The 26,118-nt window shown below is 46.6% G+C and overlaps 1 protein-coding gene and 2 long non-coding RNA genes across 5 annotated transcripts; 1 reads left to right on the top strand and 2 right to left on the bottom strand.

The window, feature by feature from the left end:
* The first annotated feature begins 3,964 nt into the window (after nucleotides 1-3,964).
* On the top strand, nucleotides 3,965-5,017 carry LOC109758550 (uncharacterized). The gene has a single exon (XM_020317406.1). The coding sequence runs from the start codon at nucleotides 3,965-3,967 to the stop codon at nucleotides 5,015-5,017; it is 1,053 nt and encodes a 350-aa protein (XP_020172995.1).
* Nucleotides 5,018-10,602: 5,585 nt separating this feature from the next.
* LOC120975009 (uncharacterized) lies at nucleotides 10,603-11,265 on the bottom strand. Its single transcript, XR_005770805.3, has 2 exons — nucleotides 10,892-11,265; nucleotides 10,603-10,722 (listed from the first exon to the last, which is right to left on the bottom strand). It is a non-coding gene; the product is annotated as an uncharacterized lncRNA (long non-coding RNA).
* Nucleotides 11,266-11,660: 395 nt separating this feature from the next.
* Nucleotides 11,661-22,744, bottom strand: LOC109758545 (uncharacterized). 3 transcript variants are annotated; one of them, XR_012202011.1, is made up of 10 exons: nucleotides 22,284-22,744; nucleotides 21,926-22,182; nucleotides 21,407-21,510; nucleotides 21,208-21,309; nucleotides 20,901-21,074; nucleotides 20,668-20,789; nucleotides 19,828-19,951; nucleotides 18,919-19,265; nucleotides 12,218-13,465; nucleotides 11,661-12,057 (listed from the first exon to the last, which is right to left on the bottom strand). It is a non-coding gene; the product is annotated as an uncharacterized lncRNA (long non-coding RNA). The 3 variants fall into 3 exon arrangements; XR_012202009.1 differs by lacking the exons at nucleotides 11,661-12,057; nucleotides 12,218-13,465 and having other exon boundaries at nucleotides 19,033-19,265; nucleotides 20,438-20,693; XR_012202010.1 differs by lacking the exons at nucleotides 11,661-12,057; nucleotides 12,218-13,465 and having other exon boundaries at nucleotides 19,033-19,265; nucleotides 20,438-20,693; nucleotides 21,407-21,839; nucleotides 22,284-22,713.
* Between the last annotated feature and the right edge of the window lie 3,374 nt (nucleotides 22,745-26,118).

The raw sequence follows: 26,118 nt of genomic DNA, 5'->3' as shown, positions 1-26,118 counted from the left end.
CCACCTTTGCATTATGTGCTTGAGAACTTGCATGAATAACCTGTGATGGTTAAGCAGGGATTGAACCCCTCTGTCGTATGGTCATTAGATAATCCGAATATCATAGATGGATGATTTTGAATGTTTGTGTCCAATATAAACAATGATACAGAAGTAGCAGTAAGAGTCATGGGGGGCAGCGTACTGAGCGGACGCATGGTGTGGAAACAGCCGTGTGCTTCGTGGGCCCAACGTGTAAGCCTTTTTTCGGCTTGTAAGAATTTTAAAAGGAAACTTTGAAGGTAGGAATTCCACGGGGTTTTTCATCTTTGATGTGTTCGGATCAAAGGAATTGTGAATAGTGAGGGCCTCTTTGATTCGAAGGATTTTCAAAACGCAGAAACATAAAAACCCTACGAATCAAACAACACATAGAAAAAGTAACTGAGGATTGGAATCCTTCAAAATTCCTTTGAGGATTAGAAACTATTCCTACATAATCCAGGGGATTTGAAACATCCATGTTAGAATTAATTAATTATGTTTAATTAATAGGGAATCTACTTTTGCCTAAACATTGTACCCTTGCATAGCAAGGGACGTGTCTCTCTTTCCAACCGTTGCATCCCTGTAATTAGCAACCGACCTAGGATATGACTGTTTGAACCGTCGAGTCTGTTCGACGCATCTCTTTCAGTCATATATAAGTTGTACTCTTTCTACCAATACAAGTTGATCTTTCGCTTAAACACGTTATCAGCACGAGCTCTACCGAGAGCCTCGCCGACGGTGAGAATGCCCGGCCTTGTCAACTTCTTTCTCTGCTCATCCGTGAGGACGGCCGCCGTCGCCGTTTCGCGGCCCGTGGCCATCACGAAGTAGGCGGGCGCCGTCGACTTCACCGGGCACTGCACCGTCTCCGCCGAGTCGGACGACAAGGTCACCAGGCCGCTGGCCGCGGCCCTCGACGTGGCCTCCGCGCCCCTGGACACGGCCATCGCGCCGCTGCACGCTGCGACCACGCCCCAACGGTGGCCGGCTCCGCCCAGGCAGGAGATGGCATCCCCGGGCCCGCGCTCACGGCTCCAACGCGGACTCCGCCTCCGCCTCCAGCACCGGTCGACGAGCCCGGCTTCTTCGTCTTCGTGCCGTTCCCAAACGGCGCCGGAGGGACGACCCAAGCCGCTGGCCCGACGCCGGTCGCGCAGCCTGGAGACGCGGACGCCGGCCCGTGTCGCAGCGCCGACGAGGCACCACCGTCCCCGCGCACGGTCGCCCGACCGCACCGCCAGGACTCCGCGAGCATGGAGGGACGCCGCCGCCTCTTCGGTCGCGCCATCGCCGCCATCGACCGCCGCCCTAGTCGTCGCTCCGGTCTCGCCCCCGATCTACCCAACGGCGCCGCTGCAGGCGCCATCGACGTCTCCTCATCCGAGGAAGATGGAGGCGCGCCAGCGAGCCGCCCGTATGCGGCGGCGGCACCCAGGCGTGGATTTGGTCAGAAGGATTGGGGGATCGCTCCCCTAATCCGCCTGGTTAAAAGGCCACCAACCGCCCCCTCTCCACTTGGGCTGTGGGTCTGGCCTAGATCGCCCCTGGCTACGGGCCGAATTCGTAGAATTCTTTTTCTGGATTTTCTTCTGTTCAATTCTTTTAACAGTAGTTGTAGCAGTAATCTATCACTGTTTTAGTACTGTTTAGCCTATGTACACGTACATTCTAGTCTGGTATCTAGATTTACTCTATTTTTAGTACTTGTGTAAATATTTGTAGGCGTATGTTTACATTGTGTAATATATTTGATAATGTAAATAAAGAACCAGCATTATCTGGAAATGACATGTTCAATGTGTTTACCACATAGAAAAAAATTTCTAGAACATGTTCCAACGATTGAGATTAATTTCTCTCGTACAACAAAACTTGCAAATTTTTGATACACGCCTCCCTCATTATATTTGGAATCACGGTCTACATTTTGTCAGTTCGACAAATGATTACCTTGAATGTGCACTTCCTTATATTTAAATTGATAACATACACAAGGTAATAGAAGCGAGCGCATCTACTGACATTGTCAGATTATGTAGCCTATTACTATGAGATCTACGCGATCTTCGACGTGTTATGTTTAATCAATGGAGGTCTACATTATTCAAGTTCTCCACTTGACTATCAAAATTTGCACCATTATTACAATACAACCATGATGGTTTTTAATTTACCCGCCATAAATTAATTATCTCTGGTTCATCCATGTAGGTAAACGATGTGTTGGGAAATGTAGCAATAATTCAAAATTTTCTACGCATCATCAAGATCAATCTATGGAGTCATCTAGCAACGAGAGAGATGAGTGCATCTACATACCCTTGTAGATCGCGAGCGGAAGCGTTCAAGAGAACGGAGTTGATGGAGTCGTACTCGTCGTGATCCAAATCACCGATGATCCTAGCGCCGAACGGACGGCACTTCCGCGTTCAACACACGTACGGAGCAACGACGTCTCCTCCTTCTTGATCCAGCAAGGGGGAAGGAGAGGTTGATGGAGATCCAGCAGCACGACGGCGTGGTGGTGGAAGTAGCGGGATTCCAACAGGGTTTCACCAAGCGCTACGGGAGGAGGGAGATGTGTCACGGGAGGGAGAGGGAGGCGCCAGGGCTTAGGGTATGGCTGCCCTCCCCTTCCCCACATATATATAGGGGCAAGGGAGAGGGGGGGGCAGCCTTGGCCCTTCCTCCAAGGAAGGGTGCGGCCAGGGAGGAGTCCATCCTCCCCAAGGCACCTAGGAGGTGCCTTCCCCCTTTAGGACTCTCCCTTTCCCTTATCTCTTGGCGCATGAGCCTCTTGGGGCTGGTGCCCTTGGCCCATATAGGCCAAGGCGCACACCCCTACAGCCCATGTGGCCCCCCGGGGCAGGTAGACCCACGGACCCCTTTCGGCACTCCCGGTACAATACCGATAATGCGCGAAACTTTTCCGGCGACCAAAACAAGACTTCCCATATATAAATCTTTACCTCCGGACCATTCCGGAACTCCTCGTGACGTCCGGGATCTCACCTGGGACTCCGAACAACTTTCGGGTTACCGCATACTAATATCTCTATAACCCTAGCGTCACCGAACCTTAAGTGTGTAGACCCTACGGGTTCGGGAGACACGCAGACATGACCGAGACGACTCTCCGGTCAATAACCAACAGCGGGATCTGGATACCCATGTTGGCTCCCACATGCTCCTCGATGATCTCATCAGATGAACCACGATGTCGAGGATTCAATCAATCCCGTATACAATTCCCTTTGTCAATCAATATGTTACTTGCCCGAGATTCGATCGTCGGTATCCCAATACCTCGTTCAATCTCGTTACCGGCAAGTCTCTTTACTCGTTCCGTAATGCATGATCCCGTGGCTAACTCCTTAGTCACATTGAGCTCATTATGATGATGCATTACCGAGTGGGCCCAGAGATACCTCTCCGTCATACGGAGTGACAAATCCCAGTCTCGATTCGTGCCAACCCAAAAGACACTTTCGGAGATACCTGTAGTGCACCTTTATAGCCACCCAGTTACGTTGTGACGTTTGGTACACCCAAAGCATTCCTACGGTATCCGGGAGTTGCACAATCTCATGGTCTAAGGAAACGATACTTGACATTAGAAAAGCTCTTAGCAAACGAACTACACGATCTTGTGCTATGCTTAGGATTGGGTCTTGTCCATCACATCATTCTCCTAATGATGTGATCCCGTTATCAATGACATCCAATGTCCATGGTCAGGAAACCATAACCATCTATTGATCAACGAGCTAGTCAACTAGAGGCTTACTAGGGACATGTTGTGGTCTATGTATTCACACATGTATTACGGTTTTCAGTTAATACAATTATAGCATGAACAACAGACAATTATCATGAACAAGGAAATATAATAATAACCATTTTATTATTGCCTCTAGGGCATATTTCCAACACGATGACCGCAAAAGAATTTGAGGAGCTTGTCCTCAATGGCCACAACTACCCTACATGGGCCATGGACGTCAAGATCAGCCTTGCTTCCCGTGGGATAGCACGTGCAATCCAGGATCCGGAGACTCCTCTACCGGTCGGAACCACGCCGCTAACTGAACAGCAAAACTATGCAACTTTATACATTATAAGGCACCATATTCACCCAGATCTAAAGTCTGAGTACTTAGAGGAGGAATCTCCCAGTACTTTGTTTCTAGCCCTTAAAACGAGATATGAACAGCAGAAGGCAGTTGTCCTGCCAGAAGCGCTCCATGATTGGACTCACCTTCGTCTTCAGGATTTCAAGTCCATCAGTGAGTACAACCACAAGGTTCATAAGATAAGTTCCAAACTACGCTTTTGCGGGAAGGAACCTACTGATGCGGAGAAAATAGAGAAAACTTTATCTACTATGCTCCCTTCAGACAGGATCCTCCAGCAGCAATACCGTGCTCGCAACTATACTGTCTATTCCGAGCTTATTCATATGTTACTTCAGGCTGAAAAGCATGATGAGCTACTCGCTAAGAATGGCTCTCAACGCCCAGTTGGGGCACAACCTCTACCCGAAGTTCTTATGAATGTCGCGAATAGACAGAAGTTTGATGGTGCCTTTAGGGGCAATCAATCAAATTTCCAGAACAAGCGAAAGCGCATTAGGAATAGGAGGTCTAGGAACTCAGACAAGGGAAAAGGCACTGCAAAGCCCAAGCATGATAAATCTCTACTTTGCAACAAGTGTGGATGCTACACGCACCCCACCGACAAGTGCAAGATCCCAAAACATCTGGTTATGTTGTACCAGCAATCTCAGGGACGCAAAGCACCTCAAGGGAAGAGGTTTGAAGCCAACTTCAACCTTCATCCGGACAGCGCCAATGGAGCCGGTAGTTCGCATGACGTTCCTCCTGAACCGAGCAACACCATCGAGTTCCATCAGCCAGAGGACCTTGCTGACACGGAGAACATGATGATTGAGTATACCTCAAACGACACGTTTGGAGACTTCGACTAGTCCCACAATCACCTTAGTGATCTATTTAGCTATGTCCATTTGTGATGTTGTAATAAGAACATAAGTATTGTTGTTCTCTTTATATTGTATCAGCACATTTGATATAATAAGATTGTAATTGTACCAACATATTTGATATAAATAAGATTGTATTCTATGTATTTACATGAGATTTTCTTATTGAAAGTTCTTTGTCTTATATATAGTTCTCTACGGGGACAATCCGATGGAAGAGGAATTATGCCTTGTGGATAGTGCAACCACAAACTCCATACTGAGGGAGATGAAATATTTTCAAACTCTGAAAAAGATGAATGGAGATATTCTAACGCGCTGGACGTGATACGGTAATCGTTGGCACTGGACGTGCCATATTTACCCTCCCAGGCGGTACACAAGTGATAATTGAGGATGCTTTGTTGTATCCCGACTCATCACGTACCCTGATCAGTTATCGAGATATCCGTAAAAATGGCTTTCACATTGAAACCCGTGAAGACAACAAAGAGGAGTATCTACTCTTCACCAAAGATCACGGATATGGCAAGCAGGTACATGAAAAAATTCCTTCTCTATCGTCTGGTTTGTACTATACGTACATCAAACCCGTAGAACATGTTGCATACAAAGTAGTTTTTCAAAATGTTGACGCATTTCAAACCTGGCATGATCGCCTAGGCCATCCTGGGATCGGGATGATGAGAAAAATTACCAGCAATTCCATTGGTCATAATTTGCTTGAGTCAAAATTTCCTCAATCTTCAAACTTTGTGTGCACATCTTGTGCCACGGGAAAGCTAATTTTGAGACCCTCTCACCTCAAAGTACAAGCTGAACCACTTCAATTTCTTGAACGCATTCAAGGAGACATTTGTGGTCCCATCCAACCATTATCTGGACCTTTCCGGTACTTCATGGTTCTAATTGATGCATCCACACGTGGTCACACGTGTGTCTTCTATCCACACGAAACCATGCATTTGCCAAGATAATGAGGCAAGTCATTAAGTTACAAGCCCATTATCTAGAAAGTCGAATTAAGACAATTCGCATGGACAACGCCGTAGAATTCTTCTCACGTGCTTTCAATGATAATTGCATGGCCCAGGGGATTGAAGTTCAGCACTCCGTTCCATATGTCCATACACAAAATGGTTTGGCTGAATCATTGATTAAAAGGATCAAACTCATTGCAAGACCTTTGTTAATGAATTGCAACTTGCCAACCTCTTGTTGGGGTCATGCGATTCTACACGCTGGTGACTTGATACAATTGAGGCCTACTGCATATCACAGTACTTCCCCTCTGCAATTGGTACGTGGAAATCCTCCTAGCATTTCCCATCTGTGTAAGTTTGGATGTGCTGCATACATCCCGATCTCACCACCACAGCGGACATCCATGGGCCCACATAGGAAACTGGGGATCTATGTGGGGTACAAATCACCATCAATTATTAAGTACCTGGAACCCCTTACTGGGGACCTGTTCACAGCCCGTCATGCTGATTGTATATTTAATGAGGAACACTTTCCGGCATTAGGGGGGGACTTCAAGTACCAGAAAGAATGCCTGGAAATTGATTGGAATGCTCAAGCCATTTCGTCCTCTGATCCACATACACAAGAGACCGAACTCCAAGTTCGGAAAACCATTAATTTGCAACATCTTGCAAATAACCTGCCAGATTCATTTACTGATCTAAAAGGTGTTACAAAGTCCTTAAACCCGGCCAGAAATGCGCCTGAAAGAGTGGAGGTACCAATAAAAACCACTCAACTCCCTGTTCCTAAAAAGAGGGGGAGTAGTACGGCCTCTGACCTGGAACAAGCTTCCAGCAAGCAACAAAGGAAATCGAGGAGAAAAACCTCAGAGTCAGTAAATGCAAGTCAGCTCAACGTTGACAAACACCTCATGGGTAGTATACACCCAGTGGAAGGGCAACCTCCACAACCCAGCTTCAGTTTGCACACACTGGCTGGGCCATCGGAACACCCAGATTCATGCGTATTGGGAAATCACGAAGAGTCACTAGGGCTGCAGGAAATTTCCATCAACTATATCGATTCTGGAGAATCTTCCGATCGTAAGTCTACGACTGTCGACATTTATTTTGCTGAAAAAATTGCAGATATCCTTCTCACTGATCATGATCCAAAGGCCATCGTTGAGTGCCAAAAGCGCTCCGACTGGCCTAAATGGAAGGACGCAAGCAGAAATTGCCTCGCTTAACAAAAGAAAGGTATTCACTGAAGCAATACCGACACCTCCCAATGTTTTTCCTGTGGGATACAAATGGGTTTTTTCTCCGAAAACGGAATGAGAACAATGAGGTGGTGAGATACAAAGCAAGGCTCATAGCACAAGGGTTCACGCAGAGACCCGGCATTGATTTCAATGAGACATATTCTCCTGTAATGAGTGGAACCACTTTCCGATACCTTATATCTTTGGCAGTGCAAAATCATCTATCTATGCAGTTGATGGATGTCCTGACCGCATATCTTTATGGGTCACTAGATTCGGACATGTATATGAAGGTTCATGACGGAATCTCTATCCCAAATACAAGCGCAAGACGTAACATGTATTGTGTAAAACTGAATAAGTCATTATATGACTTAAGACAGTCGGGACGGATGTGGTACAACCGACTTAGTGAGTTTCTTCTTCATAAGGGTTACTCCAATAGTAGTGATTGCCCATGTGTCTTTATCAAAAAGTCCTCTACAGGATTTTGTATCATTTCAGTGTACGTCGATGACCTCAACATCATTGGCAATACACAAGATATTGATGAAGCACGCAATCACCTAAAGATGGAATTTGAGATGAAGGATTTGGGTAAAACCAAATTTTGCTTAAGTATTCAACTTGAGCACCTTCCCTCAGGAATCATGGTACACCAAGCTGCCTATATCCAGAAAATATTGGAGAAATTCAATATGGACAAATCCTACCCATCTAAAACTCCCATGATGGTTCATTCTCTAGACGTAGAGAAAGATCCGTTTAGGCCAAGGGATGATGGAGAAGAAATATTGGGACCCGAGGTTCCATATCTAAGTGCTGTTGGAGCGCTCATGTATCTTGCAAATTGCACGAGACCTGACCTCGCATTTGCAGTGAATCTACTTGCTAGACATAGCGCAGCTCCCACTAAACGTCATTGGTCTGGAGTCAAGAATATCTTTCGATATCTCCAAGACACAAAGGATCTTGGCCTATTTTTTCAGTTCCAAAGAAATCAGGACTCTAATATGATTGGATACGCAGATGCTGGCTATTTATCTGATCCCCATAATGCCAGATCACAGTCCGGCTTTGTGTTCCTACATGGTGGAACTGCTATATCATGGAAGTCTTCTAAACAGACTCTGGTGGCAACATCTACCAATCATTCTGAAATTATTTCATTATTTGAGGCATCACGCGAATGTGTGGCTTCGCAGAATGATAAACCACATACAACAGTTATGTGGAATTGGTTCTATTGAATCACCTACCATTATCTACGAAGATAATGCAGCTTGTGTTGCACAGATGCAAACATGATACATCAAGAGTAATATCACTAAGCATATTTCTCCTAAATGGTTTTTTCCCCATGAACTTCTGAAAAGTGGGGAAATAAACATCTTGCAAGTTAAATCATGTGAAAACCTTGCTGATTTATTTACCAAGTCTCTACCAAATACTACATTCCATAAATATGTTCATGGAATTGGTATGCGACGACTTCGGGACTTGCAAGTATCAGGGGGAGTTTCTCCCTGAACTATTCCTGATTAAAAACATCATATTGCACTCGTTCTCTTTGTGAGTTTATGTTCAGGTTCTCATCAAGAATCCTATTGAAGAATTTTTGAAGAAGGATCTTTTCGAGGTGGTGATACTATGATGGACAACCTTGGAGATGCTGATCATACCTGGACAAGCATATGAAGATTCTACATGGACAAGCGTAGATTAGGGGGAGTGTTAGAATTAATTAATTATGTTTAATTAATAGGGAATCTACTTTTGCCTAAACACTGTACGGTTGCATAGCAAGGGACGTGTCTCTCTTTCCAACCGCTGCATCCCTGTAATTAGCAACCGACCTAGGATATGACTGTTTGAACCGTCGAGTCTGTTCGACGCATCTCTTCCAGTCATATATAAGTTGTACTCTTTCTACCAATCAATACAAGTTGATCTTCCGCTTAAACAATCCACACGGAGTTTTTGGCTGAAGCCCGAGGTGATGGTCCATGCAATGGATTAAAAAACAAATGTATGGATGAGCTGAGAGAGAGAACAGTGTGTAGCCAAATCTTTCCCTAATAATAAAGCACGGACTGACTCAGTCGGGTCACCGTCACGGCGTTTTTACAAAACAATCCTTATATTTCTTGTTTATTGAACCTGTGATACCTTTTTAAGTGGACCTGAGAAAATGTTTTGTCTTTGCAAAAGAACCCCTGCATTTGTAGGAAATTTGATCCGCGACCATTTGTTCTATCTTATCCAGTGCCCGTCTCGTGCGTCTCCATCTCCACCCCCGCCGCCGTCCTCCCGCCGCTTGGCCCTTGCCGACCCTCCGCCCCGCAGTGGTGTGACCGAGCTTGGGCGCACCGCTGCTGCCTCTGCGCTGGTCCTGGATCCTAGATGACAGGCCTCCCCGACCTTCGATCCCCTCGCTTCAAGGCGGTGGCACCCCGTCCTTTTCTAAGGCTTCGGCGACAGCAACCACATCCACCTCGACGTCCTGATCCTCGTGCGGTGGATCAGGGATGTCCCGCAGCGGCGGTTGCGCCGGTCTGGTCCACGAGGATGATGCAAAATTGTGAATGAAGTTCGGGAACTCCTGGTTTTAACCGATTGTAATTGCTCTCATTCTGGAGCGAGGTCACTATTGACAAGTCATTGTAGTGCTACTACCGCATTAATCTTAGCAGTGAAGATATGGTCTGTTCTTTGGTACAACAATGAAATGTTAATATGCCATTCTTCTTCTATGCTTTGTGTCAGTGCACTGTGGTATGACACCAACACTTATTTGGCACCTACATTGCATCGACAATTTGCCAGCTTGGAGTGAGGTCACTATTGACAAGTCACTAGTGGTTGGGGCGCACCCTTGGTGCGCCTCCTGAGAGGAAGGTCAGGCGGTGCTAGGTAGGAGGCAACCCTTTCACCTATTTTTTCTTTTTTCTGTTTAGCACATGGATACTTAAAAGGATTGGGAGGAGGTGGCGTAAAAAGTAAGAGAAAGGAATTCAACAAGTGATGATAGGAGAATAAAGTATACTTCAAGGATTTGATGAGCGTAATATATTGGAGCTTAACATATATACTTTAGAATTAACCTCCCATCACTTTTTTTGAGCATCAATACAGACACAAGCGCTCATATACATGCGCATACACTCACCCCTATGAACACACACACACCCTACCAGTGGCGAATCTAGAGAAAAAACGGAGGGTGGGCTCAAAGTTTAAGCCGAGAAAATCGAACGCTCTTTTGAAGAAAAAGCTGCTTATCTCCTAGTCCTTTTGTACAAATAAACTGAAACTTTCCCTGGAAACACGTACTATATACCAGAATTTTTCTTGATTTTTTAGAAATTATCAAATTTTGAACCAAATTTTGAAACTATAGGAAGTGTATTTGAACTACTTGCAAACCAACTATGCAGGGTCCTCTTTCTCTTCATTTCTAAAAAAAATAAACAAGGACATAAATTAGTTCATGAATTAATTGTTACTAGAACTAGTACTGACTAGAACCAAACTAGGTACTGACTAGAATTAACTAAACTAGCAACTGCTATCAACTAAACTAAGAAGAATCAAACAGAGTCAGAGAGAGACTGCAGACAACCTACTTTGAAGTTCGAACTGCTCTGGACTGGGACTCTGGAGACTGGAGAGTGGAGACGGCGTCCGGCGTCCAGTGGGGAGGCGGCGGATCCGGCGACCTGCAGAGAGCCCTGGGCGTCGTGGGCGACGAGCTCCCCGGCAGGCGGCAGTCTGGCGGGGAGGCGGCGCCCGGCGAGTACGCGGCGCACGGCGAGGAAGCGGGGAGGCGACGTCCGGCGAGGACGCAACGCACGGCGAGGAAGCGGGGAGGCGGCGCCCGGCGAGGACGTATCGCACGACGAGGAGGTGGGGAGGCGGCGCCAGACTAGGAGGTGGCGTCTGGCGGCCGGCGGCTAGGTTATTGGGAGCCCGCTGCTCGTGCGCCTGATGTGCTTCGTGCGCGTGCGAGCGTGCGGGAGGCTAGGTTAGTCACCGATTCTTAGATGGGCTGCCTCCTGGACCGTTTCTTCTGGGCTAGGCCTAAGAAATATTTTGAAGCCTAGTAGTAAAAAAAATTCCGCGAATTTGGAGGGTAGGCTCAAGCCTATCGAAGCCTACCTGATGAACTCGCCACTGCACCCTACCCCTATGAGCACCTCCGAGAGACCGAGCCGGCATATCATCTTGAGATTTACGAAGCCACCGTAGGCGCCTCGTCGTCGATGGGAACGTCTCCTCCCACTGAAAGCGCATCGCCGGAAATCCTGAAATAAATCCAGGAATAATGCGAGCACCAAGATTTGAACCCTGATGGGTTGGTGATACCACTGTCCACCTAACCATCTCAACCACAGGTTGGTTCGCAACCTCCCATCACTTGTTCTCACAGATTTGTAAACGATTATTGGAGAATACAGGATTCCTAGAAATAGACCGAGGAGACATACGTATCCTAAGTGATTGCCGGACGACCGAGGCTGAGCCCTCTCTGTCGCCCTCTTTCTTGGCCTGACAGCGAGAGTCTAGTGGCAAGCCAAAGGGGATACGAATGGGTAAGTCTTGGTGCAGTAGCACGGTCAGGAAGTTGACGTCTTGTGGCACGGACGGATCACGCTGCCAGCTTCAGTAGGGAGGCGTACCACAGATCGAAATCGCTACCGCTGCCGCCTTTGCCTCTCATGTGCTCCTCCCATGGCCCGCATGCAAGTCTCACCAAAAATGCACAATGAACAGATTACCTTAAAGGTGATTCCTGTAATGGATCATGGACAACTGAATAGGTGAATATGATTCATTGTCCCAAAAGAATGTTAAAAAGATATAGTTACCGATATACCAGTAGACGGGTTTGTTAGTTAAAAGAAGCATACATAGAAATATATAAAATGCAATCTGTAACAAGTTAAACTAACCAGTTAGCATGGCAAAAATGTTGATGTCACAAACATGATGTAGTTCTGTTTTCAGAATCTATTTGCTGCTGAATCTATTCCAATGTAACTGTCCAACTGAAAATTAATCAGAGTTAATTCAGCGAAGTTAAAGCCGAATATGATGTAATTGGGGAAGCAAGGGACGTAAAGGAAAGTAGGTTCAGCAGCAACCAGCAAACGAATAGATTCTGAAAACAGTGTACATATACAGAAAAAATAAAATAGGAATATAAAGTGTCCTATTACTCCCTCATGTGAAGGCCCAAAGCTATTTTCAAAATAGTTTTATAAGCTAGCTCTAGATTTTATAGGTCATAGTAATCAGAACAATTTTGTAAGGTGGCTCTAGATTTTATACAATTCAAACAAGAAGCACAAGATGCTGAAATTTGAGATGGGCTCTAGGCCCATGTAGCAATTTCTGAAAAATCTCTAAGGGCCCATGTGGGTTATATGGCACTAGGTGTAGTGGGAAGTTTAGTCCCACCCCGGAAGTGAAAGAGGAGTTGGACCTCCTTATAAGGGTTTCTCTTCTACATGCTATTGGAGCTTGAGAAGAGAAGAGGCCCTCGCGCACTCCTCCTCCGCCGCCCGCCACGCCACGCCTCGTCACGACGCGCCGCGGGTTGCGGGATTGAGCCGAGCTTACACCTACGCGCTTATTTTTGTAAGTGTGCGGTGTCTCCTAACCCTAGCCGCCACGAACAGATCACATCTGCTCCACGCACACGCCCACCGTCGTTCCCTTGCTGCTGTTGCCGCCGGTGACTCCATCCCGTCCGCCGCGTACACGGTCGACGGGAGAGCAGGTCTCCGAAACCACGCCCTTCTGGTTCCTGTACGGGGTGAGGGGCGAATAGGTTTTTGGGCAGCGATTACGCGACTGCTCACTTCCGATCGTCTACTTCCTCTACGTCCGCGTCGCCTTCATCATCACCATGTCCACCGACGCCGAACGTGCTGCCGCCGAGAAAGCTGAAGCTGACAAGAAGGCCGCCGAGGACGCCGCTGCTGCCACCAAAGCCGCGGCCTCTGCATGGCCTACTGGAGGGTATAACTCGTTTATCCCGCTCCTACTGTTTTCTGTTTTAGCCATGCTAGCGTTATACGTAGATCTTTCTGCTATTAGCGTAGTATGTGCTAGTTTGATTGAATATCAGTATGCGATCATATGTGTCAATGCCATGCTAGTGATTTACTCGTGGATTAATTTAATCGAGAAATTGCCTATTTACTCAACAATTCAAAAACCTATTATGTGTAGGAATTTTTCGGCAAGTGGCTTTGCCGCTGCACTGAAACCGGATAAGTTTACCGGTACATACTTTAAGCGTTGGCAGACTAAGACCACGTTATGGCTCACGGCTATGAACGTGTTCTGGGTCACCGGTGTCTCCACGGGAACGATTGCTCCTGAACAGGAGAAGGCGTTCAAGGAGGCTACCGTTGTGTTTCTCGGAGCAGTTCTTAGCGTGATCGGAGATAAACTGGTCGACGCATATTTACATGTGCATGTCGTCAAGGACTTGTGGGAGGCGCTCGAATCTAAGTTCGGGGCAGCCGACGCCGGAAGCGAGATGTATATTATAGAGCAGTTCCATGATTACAAGATGGTTGAAAACCGTCCTGTATTGGAGCAGCTCATGAGATAATATGCATTGTTAAGGAGCTTGAACTTCTTAAGTGCGAGTTACCGGGCAAGTTTGTCGCGGGCTGCATAATCGCTAAGCTCCCTAATTCCTGGAGGAACTTTGCCACCACTCTGAAACATCAGAGGCGTGAATTCTCTGTGGAGGATGTCATTGGCCATCTGAGTGTTGAGCAGAATTCAAGGGCAAAGGACTCGCACGGAAAAGGGGCCGAAGGGACTTCTGTCGCCAACATGGTGAACCAGAAGAACTTCAACTCCCACAAGCCCAAGGGAAAGAACGGTGTCCAACACAATACCGACTTTAAGAAGAAGGGTAAGAAGACCTTCAAGAAGAACAAGAAGGACGAGGGCTGCTTCACTTGTGGTTCGGTTGAACATTGGGCCAACAAGTGCCCAAACAAGTACAAGAAGTCAGGACAGGACTCCAAGTCCGTCAACATGATTGTGGACAACAATGAGAATGGTGCACCTGGGTACGGTAATTTATTTACTGTTTTTTCAGTGTTTCAGCCCACCGATTGGTGGGTGGACACAGGTGTAGGTGTACATGTGTGTGCTGACATGTCATTGTTCACTTCTTACCAGGTCACAGGCCACGGGTCCGTATTGATGGGAAATGGCGCGAGTGCTTCTGTTCATGGTGTTGGCACGGTCGATCTGAAGTTTACTTCGGGAAGGATCGTGCAGCTGAAGAACGTGCAGCATGTCCCCGCCATCAAGAAGAACCTCGTTAGTGGCTCCCTTCTATGTAGAGAAGGGTTTAAGTTGGTTTTCGAGTCTAATAAATTAGTTGTTACGAAATATGGACTCTTTGTTGGAAAAGGTTATGAGAGCGGAGGGATGTTCCGCCTTTCCCTCGCAGATTTTTGTAATAAAGTCGTGAACCATGTTCATTCGAATGTTAATGAATCTGAAGTTTGGCATTCACGTCTTTGTCACATTAGTTTCGGTGTTATGACGCGGCTAGCCAAGTTGGATTTAATCCCGAGTTTTACTTTAGCCAAAGGCTCTAGGTGCCTTTCATGTGTGCAAGCTAAGCAACCTCGCAGCCTCACAAGGCCGCGGAGGAGAGACACTTGGCACCATTAGAACTCATACATTCTGATCTTTGTGAGATGAATGGTGTGTTGACTAAAGGTGGAAAGAAATACTTCATGACATTGATAGATGATTCCTCTAGATATTGCTATGGGTACCTGTTAAATACTAAAGATGAGGCTCTACACTACTTTAAAATCTATAAGGCAGAAGTTGAGAATCAACTTAAAAAGAAAATTAAACGAGTCCGGTCAGATCGTGGTGGAGAGTACTTCTCGAGTGAGTTTGATTCCTTCTGTGCGGAACACGGCATTATTCATGAGAGGACGCCTCCCTATTCACCCCAGTCAAACGGGGTTGCCGAGCGGAAAAACCGTACTCTAACTGATTTGGTTAACGCCATGTTAGATACATCGGGTTTATCCAAGGCATGGTGGGGGGAGGCTATATTGACGGCATGTCATGTCCTGAATAAAGTTCCGACAAAGGATAATGAGATCACTCCCTATGAGAAATGGGCAAAGAGGAGGACAACACTCTCGTACTTGCGCACTTGGGGCTGTCTGGGGAAAGTCAATGTGCCGATCCCCAAAAAGCGTAAGCTTGGACCCAAGACTGTGGACTGCGTTAATTTGGGCTACGCTAAGAACAGCGTTGGCTATAGATTTCTAGTAGTGAAATCTGAGGTACCTGACAAGAAGGTCGGTACAATTATGGAGTCTAAGGATGCTACATTCTTCGAGGATACTTTTCCTATGAGAGATATGCAAAGCACTCCTAGACAGGAATCTGAGGAGACTCCTGAACCTGCCATCCCTATGGAATATTATGAACAAACACATGATGAAAATCCTGAGGAGGATGACGAGGAAACCCTTGGTAGGGGCAAGAGACAAAGGACTGCAAAGACCTTTGGTGATGATTTCTTCGTGTACCTCGTGGATGATACTCCCACTTCTATTTCAGAAGCGTATGCCTCTTCAGAAGCTGACTACTGGAAGGATGCGGTCCATAATGAGATGGATTCCATCATGGCTAACGGGACATGGGAGATCACTGAACGTCCCTATGGTTGCAAACCATTAGGATGTAAGTGGGTGTTCAAGAAGAAGCTTAGGCCCGATGGTACGATTGAAAAGTACAAGGCTAGGCTTGTGGCCAAGGGCTATGATCAGAAAGAAGAGGAAGATTACTTCGACACTTATTCACCTGTAGCTAGACTGACCATCATTCGAGTATTACTCTCGTTGGCAGCCTCGCATGGTCTTCTCGTCCACCAGATGGATGTTAAGACGGCTTTTCTGAATGGAGAGCTAAAAGAGGAAATCTACATGCAACAGCCAGATGGCTTTGTGATAGATGGTCAGAAAAGAAAGGTGTGTAGGTTGCTGAAATCTTTATATGGCCTGAAGCAAGCACCTAAGCAATGGCATGATAAGTTTAATACAACTCTGACATCTGTTGGTTTCGTTGTTAATGAGGCTGACAAATGTGTATACTATCGCCATGGTGGGGGCGAAGGAGTTATACTGTGCTTGTATGTTGATGACATACTGATATTCGGAACCAACCTCAAAGTCATTGAGGAGGTCAAGTCGTTTTTGTCTTAGAACTTTGAGATGAAAGACCTTGGTGTGGCTGATGTTATCTTGAACATCAAGCTACTGAGAGATAATGAGGGTGGGATTACACTTCTGCAATCCCACTATGTTGAGAAGGTGTTGAGTCGTTTTGGATATTCGGATTGCACACCATCTCAAACACCATATGATCCTAGCGTGTTGATTCGAAAGTCCAAAGGCACGGCTATAGATCAGTTGAGATACTCTCAAATCATTGGTTCACTGATGTACCTAGCGAGCGCAACGAGGCCCGACATCGCGTTTGCTGTGAGCAAACTGAGCCGGTTTGTTTCCAAACCGGGTGATGTACATTGGCATGCTGTTGAACGAGTCATGCGCTATCTGAAAGGTACTATGAACTATGGACTTCACTATACCGGAGACCCGTCGGTACTTGAAGGGTATAGTGATGCAAATTGGATCTCTGATGCTGATGAGATGAAGGCCACAACTGGGTATATGTTTACTCTTGGAGGTGGCGCTGTTTCCTGGAAGTCTTGCAAGCGAACGATCTTAACGAGATCGACAATGGAAGCAGAATTAACGGCATTAGACACATCTGGTGTTGAAGCGAGATGGCTTCGAGATCTTTTGATGGACTTGCCATTGGTTGACAAACCGGTTCCGGCTATCCTTATGAACTGTGACAATCAGACTGTCATCACCAAGGTGAAGAGTTCAAAGGACAACATGAAGTCCACCAAACACATAAGAATGAGATTAAAAGCTGTCATAAAATTAAGAAACTCCGGAGTGGTAGCGTTGGACTATGTCCATACGGCTAAGAATCTGGCAGATCCCTTTACGAAAGGGCTATCACGTGTTGTGATAGATAATGCATCGAGGGAGACGGGTATGAGACCCACATGAGTTGCCATGGTAGTAACCCAACCTATGTGATCGGAGATCCCGTGAATTAGGACCTGAGAAAACAAGCCAGTGGTGAACTGAGGAGAGTAACTATACTAACCCACTCCGTTGGAGATGCAATACTCTCGATACTGTATGGTAGGATGACTACTGTCTTAATGTGTTCCGAAGCTTATATAAGCAAGATGCTATCCTACAGAGTGATCTTTGGAGGAACACACCTATATGAGTCCGACTGCTGGTCACAGTCTATGAGATTGGGGTGATCTCTAGTAAGCTCATGAATAGGCCAGGAGTGTGACTTATATGCTCCACCCGAGGGGTCAGCCTTCGGCAGCCCAGTACTAATGAGACATGTGGTGAAACTTCTTTACGCCAAACTGACAATTCAAGGCATAGTCCATTGTTTAGTTGTGAAGGAGTGTAGCTACTTGCTCTAGGTGAAGCTCAATCTTAACAGGTCTTCACTGAAACACTGGTATATCGAAACAGTAATTGGAACAGAGGACACAATGGGCCCTCGAGATCTGGTGGGGGATTGCTGAAATTTGAGATGGGCTCTAGGCCCATGTAGCAATTTCTGAAAAATCTCTAAGGGCCCATGTGGGTTATATGGCACTAGGTGTAGTGGGAAGTTTAGTCCCACCCCGGAAGTGAAAGAGGAGTTGGACCTCCTTATAAGGGTTTCTCTTCTACATGCTATTGGAGCTTGAGAAGAGAAGAGGCCCTCGCGCACTCCTCCGCCGCCCGCCACGCCTCGTCACGACGCGCCGCGGGTTGCGGGATTGAGCCGAGCCGAGCTTACACCTACGCGCTTATTTTTGTCAGTCACTAACGGAGAGTTCTCTGACAGCTGGGCCACGATCTGAGACGTCGGATCGTGGGCTGTCACGGACTCGGACGTGGGTCGAGCCCACGTCTCTCCACGCGGCTGCGCCTATAAGTGTGCGATGTCTCCTAACCCTAGCCGCCACGAACAGATCACATCTGCTCCACGCACACGCCCACCGTCGTTCCCTTGCTGCTGCTGCCGCCGGTGACTCCATCCCGTCCGCCGCGTACACGGTCGACGGGAGAGCAGGTCTCCGAAACCACGCCCTTCTAGTTCCTGTACGGGGTGAGGGGCGAATAGGTTTTTGGGCAGCGATTACGCGACTGCTCACTTCCGATCGTCTACTTCCTCTACGTCCGCGTCGCCTTCATCATCACCATGTCCACCGACGCCGAACATGCCGCCGCCGAGAAAGCTGAAGCTGACAAGAAGGCCGCCGAGGACGCCGCTGCTGCCACCAAAGCCGCGGCCTCTGCATGGCCTACTAGAGGGTATAACTCGTTTATCCCGCTCCTACTGTTTTCTGTTTTAGCCATGCTAGCGTTATACGTAGATCTTTCTGCTATTAGCGTAGTATGTGCTAGTTTGATTGAATATCAGTATGCGATCATATGTGTCAATGCCATGCTAGTGATTTACTCGTGGATTAATTTAATCGAGAAATTGCCTATTTACTCAACACAAGACACATGAATGTGCAACTGATGTATAGTCACCCTCAAGTGGGAATAGCTCACCGCTGATACGTACAGATGAAAAATTAGATCCAAACATGCCAGTGTTTTTAGGCCATTAAATAGACATTGATGCATATAGTGTTTGTTAATTCCATATCGACTCACATGGAAAATTGCGATGTTTTAGCAAGCACACTATTTTTCTAATTAACTGAACATAATCTAAAAACCAATATTGGGGAAGGGATGTTCTCCTGGTTAGGATACAGGGCTGCTAATTATCGTTGTTGCCCGACCTCAAACAAATGGACAACGATCACACCTTGGAACCTGCAACCTACAAACAGAGGTGCTTGCTTTTTTGTAAATTAGATCATCAAATTAACTACTACAGAAAAAAAAAACTAAGAACAATCACCTTGAATTATTGCAGGAAAGGTAAAAGCAGTCTTAAATTAACTACTATTATTTTTACTGATGTACTATTGTTCAGACTGATTATGAACTACTACGGAAAAAATAAACAGTTGAACTGAACTATTACATGAAAGATAAAGCAGTCTCAAATCCTTTGTTCTTTCCGAGTTGAAAAACACCTTCTAGAGCAAATGGTAAAGCTGGCCATGAAAAGGAACACATGCTAAAATGCCGACGAAAGTGAATCGATTAAAATAAATATAAAAATCTGTATGTGAACAATAAGGACGGGGTTATGCTTTTAAGCACCATATCAAGATCCTTTCTGCTCACAACAAATCAATTTTTACCTACCAATTCCAAAGAGTTTTTGAGATATTGTACACCACAGAATTCTGGACCAGATTCCTTTATTAGGGATTGGCACATAATAGCCTATGACATGAAAGATAATGCTTAAAATTAAATGGTTGACAAGAAACCTGAGCATCCAACCCAATTCGATTCAGTCGGCATGTAACCACCAGAGAACCATCAGATCTGATAAAGAACATGTCTATGGGGCGGAATGCATGATACAAGGCAAGGTGCCTTTATGTGTCAGATCTGAAATGCAATGCACACAAAAAACAACAAGTAAATTTTCATCAAAGTAGTAATACATCCTCGCACAAAAGTTGTGCAAACAGTTGCATCCAAGAGTTATGATATATAAGGCATAGTTGCACAATCCTTTCCGATGAAATATTTATACACAAAATAGCAAGAGAAATGTTGCATTGTTCACAACATGGTAAGAGTGACATGGCTTCTAATGTTACAGATCAGTCGCCAAATGTTTTCAGCAAGAAACTTCTTGCTGACAAGGAGGTGATTTACTATTTTATTTGTTCCATTTGAAATTCACATTACAGAAGGGGGAAATAGGACAAAGAAAGTACAGGAAAAGATGCAGTGTCTAAATGAAAAGCAGAATAGATCAATGTTGTTCCAATATGCACTGTCTAAATAAGCACTTCCATTGCAGGCATAATCAGGGGAAAACAGAACAAAGAAAGGACAAGATAAGATGATGTACATGAATGGCCTCACCTACATGTTTTGTCGGTAGACCCTAACAACAAATTCTTGTGTACTTGTCCAAATGTGCTTTTACACTGAACACATAATTAACGCCCCACAATTGTAATATGACCCATCTTACTTTGCTTCCAAATATGTGGAAGAACAATTCTTTAAATAATACTCAATGGCACAAGAATGCAATAAGCATAATTAAAACCTTTCTGCAACAAACATCTATGTGTGTGGGCAGAACCTGCCTTTGCATGCCAATAGACTGATGCACCTGAAATATTTAGCGCCCTCTTAATCAGCTAATGGGCCCAAAAAAAATCCCAAATTGCATTGTACCAATTGGTAACCAGTATAATAACATGGTGGCCTACAAAAATAATGAGTTACTAAATAATAAAGCAAATATTGACCTAACTATCAATGTTTAACATAGCAAAACATGGAGGGCAAATCAACACAAAATCAAATATATACATACCTCATCATAGCCCAGGATTTTGTTCATTATGGTTGCGGGTGCTTTAATTACAGGGTTACCAACAGGAAGTCCAAGAATAGCACGTAGATGTTGCTCGTATTGTGAAGAGTGCCATGTCTGGATTATATGGTGTCCACTAATGTGAGCCCTAGGGGCTACTTCGTTCGATAAAACCTAGTGAAATTATCAATGAGAGAAAGATCCAACATCAACATAGGAGGATTCAATTATATAAGACATGCATAAATGTTCGAACAAACTGGATTGGCATTTGCTAAAGATAGTCCGGCAACAAAAACACCAACACCTTCTAATGATTTGATAGTTTTTTTCAGCTACATTGGTAGCTAACTTCTTCATTTTCTCAGGTATCTCAGCAGGAGCTTCAACGACATGACAGATGTTATCCCTGAATGTTCCAGATAAAGGCATCATATTTTGCAAATTAGGAAAATGTGGAAAGACATAAATAATAATAAGCAAGACCTGAAATAAATGTATCTTACTTATGAATGGTTTCAATGACAGGATAACCGACTGTACAACCATCTCTGCACCTTGCCACAATTACAGAAAGCTATCCGTGTAGATGACAAGAGGGTTCACATACCTGAAATAAACAACATGGTCATGTGTTTGGGAGATAATCAAAACCCGCATATTGTTATTTGTTCGCGTCATTCAACATATTTTTCAATTGTTCCCCGGTGCTGTAAACTGAAGGTGTTGGGATTTTTCAGGTGCCAAATGTTTGTCGGGTTAAGGGAGGTGTAAACGCAAGTAAGAAAAGGAAAATGGATTCAGCAAAAATCTATATAGGATCCCTGATGTTCCTGCAGCGTGCGTCCATCTCAACATCGATCTTCTTCACGCCATCGAAGATGAGGAGGAGAGTGGCGACCGCTTGGCCAGCGAGCCAGCCACCGCGATCCAACAGTGCTAGATCCCATCGAAGACACATCAAAAGACTTAAATATCAAGAGAGGGAGGGAGAAAGGGGAGTGGGAGCAACAATCTGAGTATACCTAGGAATGAGCGAACTGTTGCTTCCTGTCATCATCGAGCCGCTGCTGCTTCCTCGCCCATCTCTGCGTCCTGTGCGGTGAGTGGCTAGGTGATGGCGACGACGTCATGGATGGCTCGAAGGCGAGGGCGACGACGCCGTGGACCGCTCCACCTCCTGGTTATTCTCTGCCCCACGAGCGAAGGGCGAGTCGATAGCCTCGCGAACGGCTCGGCTTCCTCGTCCAATCTCTCTGTCGCCCGTGCTGGTGAACTGCTTCTGCCGCCAGGAAGAGGAGCGGAGTGTGAAGAGGCGAGAAGCCAGAAGGAATGACGGGGAAAGCAGAGCAACGAGAGAAGGGGCGGAGGAGGCACACCCACCGGTCCAGATTTGGTCCTCCGATGCCTTGGCTGAGTCGAGTGGCCCCATCTCCCATGACCCATCTACCATCTTCTTGTCGCTGGAGGTTGGCTAGGAGAGAGCCGCCTTGGATCAATGCGACGGGGAAGGAGGCGTCCGTGCAGCACCGGGGTCGCGCAGGTCGCCGCCGCCCAGGCCGTGCACCACCGCCCGCTGGTTCTCCAGATCACACCCGGCCACAGCGCCACCATATCGGCACGTCACAGGAGTGGACATGGCAGCCGCCACGGGCAGAGCAGAGCGAAGACGACGGGGTGTAGAGGAACCAACGTCATGGAGAAGCGGGCAGAGTAGGGTGGGCGGAGCTGGGCGGGTTCAGTCGCGGGCGGCGGCGGTGATTTGGGGAGAGAGGAGAGGAGAAGGATGCGTGTGGAGGAAGAGAAAAGGAATGGATTCTGACGCGACCCCCGGGAAAGTGCTTGCCTGCTTCCTCCCATGCTCCCGCTTCATTCTACTGCTGTCTTTTTTCCTTTTTTCTTTCTAATCTAATCATTTCCTTCTGATTTTAATGGAGTGGACCAGGATCTCATTTTGCTCCAATCAAATCAAGCCACGTACGCGGGAGCACGGATGGGCACACGCGTGGGGCTCAGGCAAGTCTCGTCCGACCCCCCGATTGCCTTTTTCCTCTCCCACCCAATCACCAACGCGTTTCTTTTGTCGTACCTGTTGTCGGGATATAACTATTAGGTATGATCCGCACAGGAGGGGCCGGGTTATACCTATGGCGAGTCAAGATATGAAGCCCAGAACGACACTTGAAGATGGCGGTTCAGTTAAGGGCCCAAGCTCAAAGGCGACTTAAGGCCCGTAGAGATAAACTGCCCTATGTATATAACTTGTACTGTAAGGCAAGAATAGAGAGAGAGACCGAGCCGGACACTGTTTATGAGCCGGCCGGGACTCTGAGAGCCGCTGGGCGTCGACCTCTGTATATAAAGGGACGACACGGCGGCGGTTCAGGACAAGTAACATCAGATCGAGAGCTAGGTCAAGCGGATTCGCTCCCTGGTAATCGAGACATAAGCAATCCCACTCAAAACTGGATCGTGCGCTTTTACCTTCACCGTAAGGGGCCGAACCAGTATAAACCTCGTGTCCTTAGTCCTGATTAACCCCTTTAAGCTTCCTAGTTGCGATGGCTCCACGACTAAGTCCTTTCACTAGGACATCTGACGTGACAATTCCACGACAGTTGGCGCCCACCGTCGGGCTAGCGCATGGTGGATTTGAGTTCTTGAAGGGCAGCTTCGAAGGGCTCAAGGGACACGCTGTGGGCCGGATGACCAAGAGTCGTCGCGGCAAGCTCTACATCGACGACGCAGGATGGGGCCCCGACGCCGACTCAATTGAGTACGGGTACCGAGTCCCCTTCGACGGAACCCACGTCTTCATCGGCAAGATCGGTGAGCCGGGCCCTGAGCCGGACATCTGCACCAACATCATCGAGACGGCTCAGCGTGCGAGACCCGCCCGGACTCAGCCTGCCGTGAAGCGTGCCTTCGTGGGATGCGTCCATGGAAGGGAATTTTCTAAAGGATCTGTATCTGCTGGTGAGACGGCCATCTGTTCTGATGGTGAGTCGTCCACTGGTGAGACACATTCGTTGTATCAACTGCAAGACGGCGGGCTTGGGGGCTGTTTCGATGGCAGCAGTATTCCGGACCCCTTTGAGCCGCCGAGCCGAGTTGGGATCTTTATGGCTGGTACGCAACCCGGTCAAAACTCTACAGCTGCGGCAGCAATAACCTCCGGGTCAGCGGCAGCCGGGGCAGGAGGCCCTGCGCGCCCGCCGGCTCAGGTGCTGATGGATCTCATGGACAAGATGACAGACCACGGCGGATCAAGCTCAACATGATGCGGAAGTGGCACAGTTAAAGCAGGATATAGTGCAAGCTAAGGAAGACCTGGCGGCGGAAGACGTCAGTATGACCGCAGAGCGGGCGGCTCTGGACACTCAAGCTCAGCGGATTCAGTCACAGGCTTTCTAGCTCAGGATGGATCAGAACGCGTCGAATGAGGTTATGAGGAGAAGGTATCAGAAGACTCAATCTCGTCTGCCTCCGGTTTATGATCCTAGAAACCTCTTTCGTACACCCGGTACAGGGGCCAGTAACCCGCCGGAGGTAAACCAGGCTGCAACGCCCGGGGCTGGGACGCCGATTCAGCCACGAGTGATGGAGCCTCCGCGTCTGAATAGTGAATACTGCTCCGCCTCACTATGTGCCAACACCACCGGGTCATTATTCTAACCCTTTGGAAAACATGATCGCGGCGGCAGCACGATTGGCAGCTCTCCCAGCGGATGGCGACTCACCGACGACGGTTGAAACACGAAGGGTCAGAGAACTTCTTCAGACGGCTTTGGCACAGCAGGAGGCGTATTCCTATAGTCGAGACAGGATTCTGTGACAGCCTGATTTTTGGCCCTTTCTTTTTCTTTTGTTTTTCCGAGGTTTTTGCCTCAGTTTTCTTTTTCCGTGGCTTTATGGTCTGGAAACTGAAGAAGATGACCTCTTCTTTGCTTTCAGAGTGGCTTGTCATATCCAAATCCTCCCCTAGATCCTGTCATTTCCATCCTAGCCCAAATCCCAATATTCTTTTTATTGGGAATATTCCTTTTCTATTAAAGGAATAACTCCAATTGCCCTAGGTTGTGAAGCAGCCTATATTTCCCTCACTCCTAAAATTCCCAAATAATTCTCATAAATTGTTTGGGGCATATATTGATCAAATATGGCAAAACTTTTCATTTCCATGTTCAAAAATAATCCTCCAATAATTCATTTCCTATTTTGCCCTGAATGGCACTTTGTGAAGGACGTGTCATTTATATTTCTCATAATGACTCCCAACATTTTTGGGCATGTTTATATGTCCAAATAATTGCCTCATGCACAAGTTCAAATTTATTTGCCTAGCCAATCTTCCTCAGTGATTTTTCAAAGTTTCTGTCAAACAGAAAGCTTTGTGAATGAAGTACTAGCTAGGAGTACCCAAATGAGTTGAACTTTTTCACACTCCTTAATGTGCTCATATTAACCCCCTTCACCCATTTTCAGCCCCATCTAATCATCTATGTGAGCACAGGAGCAAATCTTTGTTTCTGGCAATATTTTCAGGTTGTGAAGCAAGTATATTTTATACTGATTCAAAAATCCTGATAAATTACCAGATAATTCTTATACCCATAAAACATCTCTCCACCCATTTTGGCATCATTTAAATGATCCATTTGACCACCATAATTATTTCAAGTTTCTGGACAGAAATGATGTTTGTGAAGCAAGTGCCATTTTGGTTTGTCCATTTGGCCTAAGCTTTTTACAGCATCTTTATATGTCCATATCATGAGGATTTGCCAAGTTTCATCCCATTCCATAACTCCATGTGAGTGCACCATCATGATCTTCATTTCTGGACCAAGTATGCAGTTGTGAAGCAACTGCAGTAACTCTTGATCCTTTTACCCTCCAAACCTCCGGGACCATAGTACCTCCATAGATAAACCCCCCAGACAGCTTCTCTGGTTTCAAGTTACTCCCTGTTGACCACATTGAGCTGGTAAAGTTTACTGCAGTAAACTTCAGAGCTCACTAACTATTTACCCAGAGCCTCTTTCACCTAGTTACCACCGTAGCTACATCTTACCCAGGAGCGACTAACCCACAGACATGGTTTGGCATCACTTGTGGCACTGTGTGCACAAGTGCACGCGGTGACCACCGCTTTGGCATGCAATGGCCGCGTCCAGATTGGTTTCTTGCTCGGGCCCCTCCTCCTCTCGTCGTCTTC

The sequence above is a fragment of the Aegilops tauschii genome, chromosome 2 (assembly GCF_002575655.3).
Source record: "Aegilops tauschii subsp. strangulata cultivar AL8/78 chromosome 2, Aet v6.0, whole genome shotgun sequence".
In the NCBI taxonomy this organism is placed as follows: domain Eukaryota; kingdom Viridiplantae; phylum Streptophyta; class Magnoliopsida; order Poales; family Poaceae; genus Aegilops; species Aegilops tauschii.
This window is presented reverse-complemented; position numbering and strand designations above follow the sequence as displayed.

Coding starts and splice junctions, on each gene's coding strand:
- LOC109758550 (XM_020317406.1), top strand. CDS start 3,965: ATGACCGCAAAAGAATTTGAGGAGCTTGTCCTCAATGGCCACAACTAC.